This window comes from Erpetoichthys calabaricus, chromosome 12 (assembly GCF_900747795.2).
Source record: "Erpetoichthys calabaricus chromosome 12, fErpCal1.3, whole genome shotgun sequence".
NCBI lineage: Eukaryota > Metazoa > Chordata > Cladistia > Polypteriformes > Polypteridae > Erpetoichthys > Erpetoichthys calabaricus.
Window position 1 is genome coordinate 56,810,602 of NC_041405.2, and position 14,674 is coordinate 56,825,275.

At 38.4% G+C, this 14,674-nt stretch overlaps 1 protein-coding gene across 1 annotated transcript; it reads left to right on the forward strand.

Annotated features, from left to right (window-relative positions):
• Positions 1-1,129: 1,129 nt before the first annotated feature.
• LOC127529957 (piggyBac transposable element-derived protein 3-like) lies at positions 1,130-6,885 on the forward strand. The gene is made up of 3 exons (XM_051935375.1): positions 1,130-1,630; positions 1,783-2,890; positions 6,878-6,885. Exons 1-3 carry the CDS (start codon positions 1,130-1,132, stop codon positions 6,883-6,885), a joined length of 1,617 nt encoding a protein of 538 aa, XP_051791335.1.
• The last annotated feature ends 7,789 nt before the right edge of the window (positions 6,886-14,674 follow it).

Sequence of the window (14,674 nt, forward strand, 5' to 3'; positions counted from 1 at the left end):
GAAAGAACAATTAATCCTCCTCTAAATATTTGATTATGGGGAACTGGAGATCATCCTAGCAGTAGTGGGCATAAGACATTAACTATCCAACGATGGAATTCTAGTCCATTATAACAGTATTTCTCAAACTTCTTTTTCTCACGGCCCAATCTTGCCCTTCTTAGTGTCTTTGAGATCCAGGCCTTAACATCTGTCAGATCGGGAGGATTCCCCCTTGGAAAATCACCACTGACAGTAATAGCAGAGCTGTGTTGCTTGCTTCAACTGCCCTAGGTAACCCATCGCGAGACACTTTGCAAACTGTATGCAACCTTTTCCCAACAATGGTGAATCAACAACCCAAAAGATGGCAACTCTGCACTATAAGACACACTCCTATATTTCCTGAAGGGAAATTGTTGTACCCCAAAAAACACCTGGGTATCCAGGCAGAATATTAGCACAATTTTCTGAAGAACAGGCCATTGAACCCAAAAAAAATATTGATAATCCTATCCACCAAATTTTTCCAAAATAACATTGAGGGGAGTTGTGAAGAACTATAAATCCCCACTGTCAACTACACTACTCTGTAGCTTATCCCATGTGTCTATGGGTTTCTGTGTGAAGAAAACGATTGTTGTTAACATTCTTGGTCTTGTTTTAAAGTAATAGCCTTGATCCATGATACTAACTCTTTTCATACTTTTAACCCATTAACTGCCACGATCCCCATTTGGGGATCATGTACTTTAAACTGTCTAGTGACGCCACCTGCTATCTATTTAGGAAACAACGATGTGCGCATGACTAATCAGGTTTGTGTCTGTGCTGCGGATGCTAAATTTAGCTCGTGCATGTGGTTGGCTTCCCATGCGAGATCATTCTTCCGGTCGGGGCAGCTATTTTCGTCGCATGAGTAGAACGCCGGTTTTTACAGCAGAACAAGTGTTTATCCAAGAGGCTCCTTTTCATTCTTGATGGTTTGTCGTGATGATTGGTAAGTGTTTAGTACAGTAATCACACTTTTCAATATATTATATAGTTTTGATGGGCACAATAGAACCAAATATCTCAATCCCCATTTGGGGCTCACATCTGATACTGACTGGAATTTCACTAAATATTTTGTACTTGCATTTTACAGGAAATGGCGCGGCACAGGGGTCTTTCTTTGAAAGAAATTGATGATATTATAAATGACGATGCATTTCTAAGTTCTGATGAAGATGATGATGACAATGGCCCTATAGATATTGTGGAACTTCCTCCAGAACGAGTTGGTGAAGAGTCAGACAACGAAGATATTGATGACAACATTATTGATGATGATGAACCGGCAGATGTTCCTGGACCTGTTGAAATTCATTGCGCAGCAAGGGAAGATGATCATGTTACAGTGGCCATCGCGTCACCATCAACAAGCACTGCTACAAATGATACAGGCCTACCACCTGCCAAAAGGAGAGTGGTACCTTTGAATCCAAAGTGGAAGAAGAGACAACCAATTTATTCTAAAAGCTACCCAAACTGTGATGTTGTGGAAAAAAGAAGGTGTGATCTCATCAACTTACTCAGGGGGAAAAGCCCTGTGCAGTGTTTTGAGAAGCTATTTGATGACGCAATTATCACAGATATTGTCCGGCAAACTGTAACATACGCTACACAAAAAAACGTCCATCAATTTTCCCTTTCAAATGATTGTATTAGAAAGTTTATTGGCATTCTTCTCTTCACTGGGTACCACTCTCTTCCTCAAGAACAATTGTACTGGTGTGAAGATGAAGATATGGATGTTCAAAGTGTGAGAAAATGTATGAGTCAAACAGATATCTGGAAATAAAACGCTACTTCCATATTACTGACAATTCTGACCTGGAAGGGATCCCAGAAAATGAAAGGGACAAGCTCTTCAAGATTCGCCCATTGATTGACAAACTAAACGAAAACTTTCAACAATTTGGTGTCTTCTCTGAAAGTCTGAGCATTGATGAACAAATGGTCAGATATTTCAGACACCATTACCTCAAGCAGTTTATGCGTGGTAAGCCTGTAAGATTTGGATTCAAACAATGGGCGATTTGCTGCTCACAAACAGGCTATTGTTACCAGATGCAGGTGTACGAAGGCAAGGCTACAGGCAGTGATGATGATGCAGGCGTGTCCGGACTTGGGGCATCTGTTGTCTTGAAAATGATTTCGATTTTAGAGACACCATATGCTCACAAAATTTATTTTGACAATTTCTTTACCGGATTCTCCTTGATGAAATATTTGAAAGATATTGATGTCAGGGCAACAGGAACTGCTCGATTCAACAGAATGAACAAGTGCCCTATTGCGCCTGACAAGGAAAAAAAGAAAAAAGAAAGAGGTACATGCGACTACAGATTTGATTCTGAGAATGAAATTTTGGGTGTGATTTGGAATGACAATAGCTGTGTAAAGCTACTAAGCAACCATGAACCCATTGATCCTATGTCACAGGTGAAGCGATGGAGCAGAAAAAACAAGAGAGAGATACAAGTCCCCCAACCCAAATTGATCACAGAATATAGCAGACACATGGGTGAGGTTGATAAGATGGATTGGAACGTCCAAAAATACAGAATCAAAGTCAGGGAGAAAAAGTGGTGTTTCCCTTTGCTGACCAATGCCATTGATGTAGCATTGGTGAATTCCCATGCACTATATTGTCTTGCAAATGGTGCAATTCCTCTCTTGGATTTCAGAAGATCTGTTGCCAGGGCATATCTTGCTCTTTCTTCGCGAATATCTGACCCAAAAAAGGCTGGGAGGAAATCCTTCTCCAAACCAGCCAAGAGTCGTGTTCCTGTTGATATCAGAACCTCTGGAACTGGTCACTACATTGAACGCACAGAAATGGGCAAACAAAGGAAGTGTGCAGTGTGTAAGACTAACGCAAGAAAACAGTGCTGCAAATGTAATGTTGGACTACATGTTGAGTGTTTTCCAGTATGGCACCAAAAACTAGGTAGTATGTGTCATGATCCCCATTTGGGGATGGGCCAAAATTTTGAAATTTTGGAAAAAGTACAAATCTTGATATTCAAAATATATGTTTTCCTTATTAAGCAGATGTTAATCTATAACAATAAAGTGAAAATATTCGGGAAAAAAAAATTTGGCAGCTAATAAACTTAATAAACTTAAGTCATGTCACCTCTTAATTGCCATTTGTTTAAACAAAAAATGATCAACCGCTTTAATCTTTCCTCATAGCTTATACCTTGCAGTCCTGCAATCAGGTTAGTTACACTTATGTTTTTTCTAGTTCTAATATATATATTAATATCCTGGAGACCAAAACTGCACGCTGTACATCAGATGAGGCCTCAACAGTGTATTATATTGTTATATTTCAACCAGGCTTTGTTTTTCATTTTTGCTTTTTTGTTTATGCTGATACTGGTGATCATTTAGCTTCTGTCTATATATTTTCTGCAATGCTCCATTTATTCTTATGAAACAAATAGTCCCTTGTGGTTCATTAAATGCACTTGTGGTGTTGGTGAGTGCTGGTGTCTATTGCTTTACTTATGATTTAATGGATAAATTAATTAATTAGTCAATTGACGAATATTGTTGCTTTCCATTAATGGCTGTCAGTTTCTACTCTGTTTTCTGCATGTTTTAACAAATATGATTGTTTGTATTTACTAATTCTGTACTCAGTAATTAGTATAATCTACATTTGTATTTACCTGAGAAGTGCTCTTCACTTGCACTCAGCAAAAAAAGCTATATAAAAATAAGTTGTATTGTATTGCATTGTATTTATTGTTCTGGATTTCAAGGCTTTGCTCTGCTATATACTGTAAAATAGACCTTTCTTTGGATTTATGTATTGAGAAACTGTTTGCTATGGATGTTGGCCCTTTTGTGAATAGCCAGTGTTTACCAGACCCGCCAATGTGGGCATTTTGAGACTTTTTGGGACTTTTTGTGTTTAGAAATTCCAAGTACTCTACACATTGTGATATATCATATAACCTAACATCCTATTAGCATTGTTAGTGACTTCTGTACATTGTGTGTGTGTAGATAGCAAGGTTATTATAGTTTTGCCTTTTTATATTAGTTTTTATTTGTATAATTTTTCACACCTTACTTGGAAATTCAGTTTAGTTTTAGTTTTCCTCCCTTGTGAATTTTTAGTTTTAGTTTAGTTTTTATTTTACAAAGACATTTCTATTTTATTTTTATATATATTAGCTTTAGTAATTATGGTATAGTTAAAGAGCTACTATGGGGTTTAGTTTTTGTGTCACAGTAAGACAGAACTATACACTTAACGGGTTTGGATATAATATGAATTTAATGTTAGTGGAAGCTTGCTACACTACACAACACACTTTACTACTTGGTTTTGTTTATGTCTAATAAAAACAAGCATAATCAAAACCAGGTACTGAATATGAACAATTTTACATGATTTTGTAATTTTTAAAATATTTTCTATGTCATTTGTGCTGAACAAATTTGCGCTGACTGTTGGCACTTTTTTCTTTTCCTTTTATTGCCCAGAATGGGCCAATTTGTAATGAACTTTAGGTGAATTTTAAGGTGTGAGGGTTTTTTAGTCTAAATGTCTACAGCACATATCGTGCTCCAACGACAATGTGCTTATGATGAATGCCTTCAATATTTCATTCAAAAATCTAGGCTTTGTTATTTTCTACCAGCCATATTGGTCTCTGATTCCATCTCAGGCACAAACAATTTATAGACAGAATTTTGCACCTGCAGGCCTAGAAAGATATAAAACATAAGAAAAGAGATTTTACTGTGTTCTGACATGCGTGACCATGAAAATCACGGGGGTTAAGGAAGAACTTGAATGAGTGTGCAGACCCCACCTAGCTGTATTGAGGGAAACAAAGAAAAACAAGCATGTAGTGTGAAGGTTAGGGACAGTGAGACTTGAATAGCCCACCATAAGAACAGTAAACCCTTAATGAGCAGAGCAAGAGCAGGTGATAAGAGTATGGAGGGGCACAAAACAACAGAGACAGCATCTGAGATTAAGAACAATATATACAACATGATCTAAACCTGTTTATCCAAAGAAGGTTTGGATGCAAGGCAGGAAAAATCCCTGGTATACAATATGAATGCTATGGCTGATGTTAAGAACAAAAAGAATATGATATTTCAACTATGTGATTTGAGAGAGAAACATTGAAAACATGGGGACAGATATTTGTAAAGCATAATTCTGCTACTGGATTATTTTCACAATATCAGGTATTTTGAGCTGTGAATATGAACTAAAAAAGATAAATTAATAAATATAGAATAAATACAAATTATTTAAATAAATAAATAAAAAGGATTTATTAACAAAAAACAAAGACTCTCTTCCCCCACCTACCTGTAGTTCAGTAGAGACGTTGCCAACTCGGGAATTTTACAAGGTTTGTATTGCTTGGTTGTTAAACAATGTTTTTAAAGCAAAAGTGATTGGTCAGCAACAATATGCTGATCTTGTATGAAGACCTTGTCAGTCTCTCGATCAGCGCCGCTTTATTTTCAAAAATCGGGAGTGGTCTCCCCTCGACTTTCTCGTGTACTCAGATATGGGGATGGATATTTGAGGACTAAACCGCAAGACAGTGATTATATTATGTACATTAAAGAACCATCAAATCAAATTAATAATATACTGAACAATTATTATAAAAGTAAAGTTGAATAAATCGGACTGTGCAGCTGCATGAATTAAAAAAAAAATCAAGTAAGTGTTCAGGTAAAGTACCACTTCCGGTTAATGGATTTGGCCCAAAAGTTAATACAGATCTACAGTTTTGGTGTAACAACCACATGCCGAATTTCATCCATCTATCTATCTAGTTGCGTTTTTGAGATATCGTGTTTACACACGCACACAGACATAATTCCAAAAAATGTTGGTATTTTTGGACTTGGGGAGTTCTAAAATGTCAAGATTCATCAAAATGTCGAGGTCGAATTTTTTTCATGATTAGTATACTTTCTCTATACTTTGTATACTTTGAGTGCGAAGTGGCAGGTGAATTACTGTCAAAAAAAAGCAGGCACCTGAGAAAAAAAGTGAAACGCTACTCACTTGGGATTTGTCTATCCATACGGTAAAGTTTTGTTGAGCAGCACATTCCGATTTCAGGCGTTTGAATTACATCTTGATATACAAGTGCAAAGAAAGGCGGCACGTAAATCGCTTTCTACTCCACAGGCTTTACACGCGTATTCAGTTCGCTCTGTCGCTACAAATGCTGTGTGAACACCCGGCCTCCTTCACCAGCCGCCATTCACTGGATGAATACATGAGGGATGACTTTCAGTTTTACAGTTACAAGTTATAAGGGTTAAAAACTAACAGCAAGAAAATTAATTCAAAAACGAAAACTAAAATTATGTTTAGTCAATTATTATTTTATTTCAGTTAGTCTTTCCAGCTACTTTAATAGTTTCATTTAGTTTTAGTTTTTCATTTCAGTTTTGTTAATTATTTTATTTCAGTTTACAAAAATGTTTTTTAAATAACAGTTTCAGTTTTGATTTTAGTTTTCGTTAACTATAATAACCTTGGTAGATAGTGAATAGTCCACTATTACTCCTAGGTCCTTCTTACAAGGTGCACTTTCAATTTTTAGACCTGCCATTGTGTATTCATATGTAGCATTTCTACTTCAACATGTAATATTTGATATTTACTTACAACAAACTTTATCTGCCACAGATCTGCCTAAGCCTGTATTCTGTCCTAGAATTTTGCTTAAATGGTTTATTTAAAAATATTTTACCAAAAAATAAATGTTTGGGATGATATGAGCACACAACTGGATACCTGACTGGTGGATTATGCAACTTGAGTAATTTGACATATTTTTCACAGACATTTAAATATTACTTTTGTTATGATTAGGAGTCTTCCACATAAGAAAGGGGTGTGAAGCCTCCAAAAGACCTCTGTGGCCAAGCCAGATGTTCCCCAATGGGCTTAATCTCTGCTTCACTGACCTGCCTCAAGTATTCCATTTCCAAAAAGAAGATTAAGCCTTAAAGATAAAATTAAATGTCGTAAAAATATAACAAAAGCCCCAAAAGAACAAGGAAGATTGTAACCCTCAGTTTGTATAAAAAAGGGCAAACAAAGAATCTTGGGAGACATAGTGGTACAGTGGTATCACTACTGCCTCACAGTAAGGAAACCAGAGTTTGTATCCCTGGTCCTTCCTGTATGAAATGAGAAAGAATATTTAGAATTAAGATGCCTCAGCCTTTCCAAATAACAAAAGTATGGTACTAATAGAATTATAAGAAGCGTGTCACTTATGCATTAAAGGATGTGTTAAGCTAACTAAACAAATGTAACCTAATACAGACGCTAAACTGTAAGAGTGTATTCTTGTAAGACAAATGTACTAACTTTTAAGGTAGCTTTTGGTATTGTATAATCAGTTATTACGTGTGATGATCATTATGTGCGATAAGAATAATAAGAATGTGCTGTGCATTAACTGACAGTATAACATTAATCCTTTTATAAGCTGAATCAAAAGATTCTTAAATTGTAACTGCCACATAGCTGTTGAAGTATTGTAACCCTGATGGTGCAGAAGAACAGTACATGTTTTGCAAAGTGCTGTCTCTGTAAAACTAGTCATAGCTAAATTGCACAGCCTAAGTTGAATAGGTAACCTGGAATTTTGGATATGCAGACAGTTCCTCTTATCTAAAGACTACCGTGTACTTCTCCTGTATTGATGTAATGTGTCATCTTAAGCTACTTGCAAATTGTATATGACCTCAAAATTGAACTGCCATACTTCCTCTTTTTGTATAGTAAACAAACTGGTATAAAATTGACCTAACTTCCTTCTCTCTGAAAGGTCTGTAGCACACTGGAACATGACAGGGGCTGTAGCCTCTCTGCCACCAAGAATAAAGAAATTGCTTTTTACTTTTAATTGGTGTCCGCCTTCTGTTGTTCTTCGACTTTCAGCGTCCACAGTAAGTTTGCATGTTCTCCTCGTGTCCTCCTGGTTTGCCGGTTTCCTGGCACTGTTCAAAGATATGCAGGTTAGGTGACACTAAAACACTGAACACTAAAAAGGCCCTAGTACGTGTATGTCTGTAGTTAAGTGTTCATGTGTTTACCTTGCGTTAGACTAGTGCCCTGTCCAGGGTTTGTTCCTGCCTTGAGCCCTATGACATGACATCTTTATGACAAGGATTTATTAACAAAAAACAGAAAGTAAAATATTAAGCAGAGCAGGAAAAAGGCAAAAAACGATTTGCCAAAAACACAATCCACAGCAAACAAGTCCAATCCACAAACCAGAAGAAGAATCCAAAAACAAAGCAATAGTAATAAAACCAAATAAGTAAATCCAAACAGAACACAAAATGTACACGAGACTATAAAGAAATGAAATCTAGGCCCTGAGTCATCACAGCAGACTTATTGTACCAGACTTGGGAGTCCGTATGTCAGGATGGCCAAGTTTCTTCACATGTGTAAACTTCAGAAAAATGTAAATTTAAAAAATATGGGCTGTTTCAATGCCTGTTTATTTCAGTTCAACCATAGTGTTCCTGGTGAACTTCCCCTTCTCTCTGACTGGTCTTTTACTAATCCATATTACTAAACGAGAATGGTAAAACGGATATGGACGCAGGGACATGCCCGTGGATGCAAAAAAGCCCCCCTCCAACCAACGGAAATCGCACGAGATATGGTGCACCCACTAACAGAAATGAGGCAACGCGCCCATAGCACACACAAAAAAAAGGAGTTAGACGCAGGCGCCACACAAAGCCCATACAGACGCAGGCTCCACACAAAGCCCATGGCACACAAAAAAGAGGATTCAGACCCACGCCCCAGAGTGTGAGAAATGAGGCAACGCGCCTAAGAAATTAGCACACAAAAAAAAAACGAGTCAGACGCGGGCGCCACACGAAGCCCATAGCACACAAAAAAGAGGATTCAGACCCACGCCCCACAGTGAAACGGGACAGACTACGGAGTCCACACACTAACATAAATAGGAAATGAGACACAAACCACCCCTCCACTAACAGAAATAAGAAATGAGGCAACGCGCCCATAGCACACAACACAGAGGAGTCACACGCATGCGCCACACAAAGCCTATAGCACACAAAAAAGAGGAGTCAAACACACACCCAAAAGTGAAACGGGACAGACTACGGACTCCACACAGGGTCTCCCATCGAGACTGAGATTACGGCTCAAAAACGAAAGCCACAAATACGGACAAAACAACATATTTGAATCACATTATCCCAGCCAGACCAAAATACATATTAGAATCACATTTCAGTGATACGATCTTAACAGGACACCCACAGATAACACAGACACAACACCTGATGGGTAATAATAAGAAGAAACAAACGCTCCGTATTAAACGTACGTCATCTGAACACGTAAAAAATTTACATCATAGGTGAATCTCATTACAGTGATGCACTATTAACCGTACAACCACAGAAAATGCTCCATATTAACAATGAGTGTGATCATCCTTATTACTTATCCATATTACTAACGACAAAGAACAGAGCAGTCATGAATTCACCATCACGGCTGCAAAACGATACGCCTCGAGTAACGGAACCACACAGACGACCCCGCATGAAAAAAAACAATAAACGTAAGCGCCTACAACGCGCTTCTGAAACCGCAGAAGAAAAACTGTCTCGGCTCCAAAAACAAAAAGCTCGACTAACACAGGTACAGAAACGAGCCCAAATGGACACATACAATTAACGTGGACGCATGCAGTGCACGTCTCAAACTGCGGAAGCAAAGCAGGCACGAACTATACCGCATAGGTGAATCACATTACAGTGATGCCTTATTAACAGTACGTTAAACATCACAATATCGCCAAAAAATGAAAATCCATATTACTCGAAAAAGGGAAAATGTGTTCACCGCGGACCACATGTCATTAAAACAAAAGCAGAATAAAGCGAGATCAGAAATGAAAGACAGAGTAAAAAGAAAAGTACAACGTCATAAACAGGTTAAACGATGGGGCCAAACACATTGACAGCAAGTTACAGATAATGAAGACCGGAATTCAAAAGCTTCAAAAACAAAAGCTCGACTGACAAACTGAAACGAGAAACACTACGGGGTCCGCAGTGGTCCACAATGCACCGCATAATAGTACAGACGGAGCTCCGTATTAACATTGGGGGGCCCCAGAATGACACGGGCGAACGCTCCGCATTAAACGTGCGTCATCCTCCCACATGGCTGCCCGGCGGGCACGGGTTCAAAACGCCGGGGGTAGGCAAGCGAAGTGAGCAGGGGGCGGAGCCCCCTTGTTATTTACTAATTAAATGTTGAAAGAATCTCTTTGGGTTATCTTTTGCCTTTTCTACAACTAGGGGGATCTGCTCCCTGCTTGCTTTGCTCGCCAACCCCCGGGTGGGTACTACGCGCTAGCCACTTCAAGTATCTGCTGCTCACATATGGGGAAGCAGATGTACAATTTAAACAGATTGTTATTTTCATGGGAAATGTTACATATGCATAATAGAACTAACTATTTTACATTACAGCGAGTAATTAACCATAGTAAAAAATAGTAAAATGTAATAAATTGGAAGAAAATTATGTTTCATGTTGTGTTAGAGGTAATTGTTGCATTATACGTTTTCGTTCTGTTTGAAATTAACATGCAAATACTTTTTAAACTTACACTTATACCGCCATCCAACCTACATTATGCTAACTTTACAGTATGTATGCCTGAGTAAGTCAAGTCAAATGGGTTTATTGTCATTCCAGGACCACCATACAACATGTATATGTGAGAGGGGGACATTTTTTTGTGCACTGGGTGGTTCCATTAGGCACCCATTGTTGGGACTGGGGGTGAGAAGTTAAAAGGCTGTCTGCAGAATGTGGGTATATGCCGTATTGCAAAGGAGTCACTTTGGCTGGTTGAGATTACAAACAATACCAAGTTGTGATAACAGAACTGTTCCTTCCTTGGATGATATCTGTATTTACCTGAAATCAACATGTTTGACAATATTGGTTTCTAATCAGTAGATCTGTACTCATTAATGGTCGGTAACAATACATTTTGTTAACTTGTGTTTTCATTAATTGTTAAACCCAGGAAATGTAGATGTGCCATTGATTAAACTGATTGTCCAGGACTGACAATGGCAGGGACTAAAGGAGATTTAAACTCCTGGGCAAGAGAAGGCAGAGGAGGGACAGTCCACTGAGAATGCTGCCAAGACACTCGGACAGAGCACAGGGGCTCGTAGGCAGACGAGGGTACCTGGCTGGCACGACGTGAGGCACAAGGACGGCAACACTTACTTCCAGGGAGGAAGAGACAGCTCCACAAGGAGACACCAGTTGTGGGTCCAGCAAGAAAGGGAAGCCGCATGAAAGGACCAAGCAAAGCTGGCAGACGAGAAATGAGGCATGCCTAGGTCACAGCAACACAAGGAGCCCAGAGTGGAAAAAAAAGGAACAACGAAGAGACGCTGACAGGGATTCAACAATTTGACACAACTTTTTTTGGGAAACGAGTGTCCGGTGAACAGAGTGCATCCGTGGACAGTTGAACAATTACTGTAAGTGTAACGCTGAAATATAAGGTGTCATCAGGCACGGGTAAGACGCGTGTCAAAAGAATTCTCAGAGTCCAAGAGTTCATTTTAAAGGTATTTAGTGAAAGTTAAAAGCAAATAATCCACACAAGAATAAAAGAAAAAATAGTTACACACGTAGAATAAAAGGCAAAAAAAAAAGGGAAAAATGTATCTTCTTTAAACTTAGCTTTTCTTGAAAGACTTTAGTTATTTCTATACTTAAAGGTTCTTAATTTCTTCTTCTGTACGCCTTAGCATACGATGCGGTACTTAAGTAAACAAGTTTTCTTTACTTGTTATTTCTCACATTCAAAGAGCCCTTAGGCCGTCGAGCACTGTTACGTGCGGTCACGTTTCTTCTTCTCTACTTAAAGGTTCTTAATTTCTTTTTCTCTACTTAAAAGTTCTTAGCTTCTTCTTCTGTACGCTTTACGTATGGCACAACACACAAATTAAGTGCTGTTTTCTTACATATTAACTTCACACACTCAAAATGGCTCATAAGCCGGTTGGCACATAGGCAAGTGCCCAGGCACGGTCACGTGCGGTCACGGTTAAAAACCGTATGCCTCTACACCTTATACAAGGCAAGGCTGTCACTAACTAATTGAAGAATAATGTTTACTCCAAGCTGTTAGAAATGGTAAGAATATACCAATACGATTCTATTTACGGGGGTTATAGGAACCTCCCATTATTAATGCATTGTCATCTAAGAAATATTCATGAATCTTATAGAACAAGGAAAATGGCTCTTACACATCCGGCCCCTAATTGTTTATGCTAGGGCAGAAATCAATTACTTTAACATTACTTACTAGGAGCCTTCACTACTTTACTAAACCAAAACCTTACTTAAAATTTAAGAAACTTAAAATTTAAACTCTACTGTAAATTCACAAACACAATTAAAATTAAGCATGCAATTAAGATTCAATCATTTGCTGTTTCCTGGAGCAGGCACAGTTTGTTCACAGGTCTGTTCGGTGTTCTGGTCTAGGTCTGCACACAAACTCTCTTGACTGCTCCCTTTACACCTAGCATTGTCTTTACCCAGGAGTTACAGGGTGTTTTGCCTCTTCTGGCATAGCTGATTTGCCGAGTCTTCCTCCAACTCTCACTATCTTATCTGGCAGGACTGGGTCCAGTTTGTTGATTTTACTTTTCTTTACAAGCTGATCTTTGTGTAAGGCTTTAACCTCCTCTGAGTAAGCTTGTAGTTGACTGAGGCAAATAAATTCGTCTTCTGCTTTAGACAAGTCGTTTAGAGACAGTGGTTTTAGTCTCATTGTTGATTTGTATTCCTTCATATGTTCTGTGATTAATGTTTTTTGTTTTTCTTTTGGGCTGTGTCCAGATTGACTGACTGTATATTGAATTGCCTTTCTCTCTCCTTTCAGACACATTAGCAATTCTTTGTACTTAAGGAACCAAGCTATTGCTTTCTTTAAATTGAACCATTTTGAATAGTACTCCACAAGTCTTTTTACTGGTTCGATGTTTTTATCTACACTTGCAAAATTTACTACACACCTTTTGATTTCCGGATCTTCATTAGTAGACAGGTTCACTTCTTGATCCCAAGCATATTTCTCTTTACACAGTTCTCTTAGAATGAGCTTAGCAGGCAGTATGACTGGTGCTAAAAATCCAAGTGGGGTATATATTGAGCTGACCACAGACAGAATACCACATCTTGTAGCAGGCTTATTTTGCAGCTTTACTTGAAACTTAAAACTGCCAGTTTGTGTGCACCATTGAACACCCAAGGCTCTTTCAGCTGGTAACAAGTCATGACTTAAATCCAGGTCTTTTTGATCTATTGCTCTGTCTTCTTCAGGGTTTTACAGCAAGACTGCTCTGCTGTTACTTATCCATTTTGTAAGATAAAATCCTCCTTTTGAGCACAGGGTTTGGAGATCTTTGGCCAATTTTATGGCTTGTTCTTCTGTATCAACTGACTTTAAACAGTCATCAACATAGAAATTATTTAACACAGTGTTAACTGCTTCCTCTGGAGTTGTGCCTCTTAAGGCATTCTCTTTTTCAAGGGTTAACTGCTCAGTGGGTACCTTGATGGCATATTCTTTGTCTAAGATGTCTTTCATGAAAATTTTGTAATCCTCATGGAATGTTGGATACTTTGTAGGTTTCCTTTTAAGTCCAAAAGCACGTTGTTTTGCAACACAGCGATTGTTTGGCACTTTAAGAGTTTCATCTTTAAAAGGCAGATTAATGCAATAATGTCCATTCACTAGACTTGCAGTATCTGAAGCTATGCGCATGAATTTAATGTCCTCCTGTGACATTTCCTCCTTTTCCTCCCAGTCGCGTTCTGGAAAGTCTGTATTGTATTGCTGGAGTAGCATTTGTTCCATCTCCATTACTGTCACATGATTGACTGAATAACTTTGCAGTCTTTCTCTGTCTGAGTCCTTCATCAATCCATTAACAATCCACTCTTGGAATGTTCTCACAGCATAAAGTCCTTCATTTTCGCTATTTATGATTTGCCATGGCTCTATGACTTTGCGGGCATTTGTACTTAACAGAAATGTAATTACAATATTATTGCTTTGGTCAGCATTTATCTGGGGTAGATACACATCTTTTAAATAAGACAATTTCTTGACATCTTTTTCTGTAGGGATGTTTTCCCTTTTCACTGGTACAGAGTTCAGTGTGAACACTTCTGGTGTATCACAAAATGTATTTTCTTCTATTGCACAGACTTGTAACTCCGTTGAGACTGTAAACTTTACAAATTCCTGTCTATTTACTTTGTCTCTTTCTACAGTGCTGATGTAGATGTGAGACTATCTTCCAGAAAGATTTAACTGCTCTTGCAAACTTTCTGTGCAAAATGTAGCTGAGCTGCTAGAGTCTTTTGGAGCAGATGTTTCTACACATTTTTCACTCGTTTCAGACTTAACTTCAACTGGAGTCACAGCTAAGACACACTCCTTACTGGCCCCGGTATCCGTACAAGTCTCTTGCGGTTCAACAAAAATATGGGCCGAAGGAATATTCTTCTCAT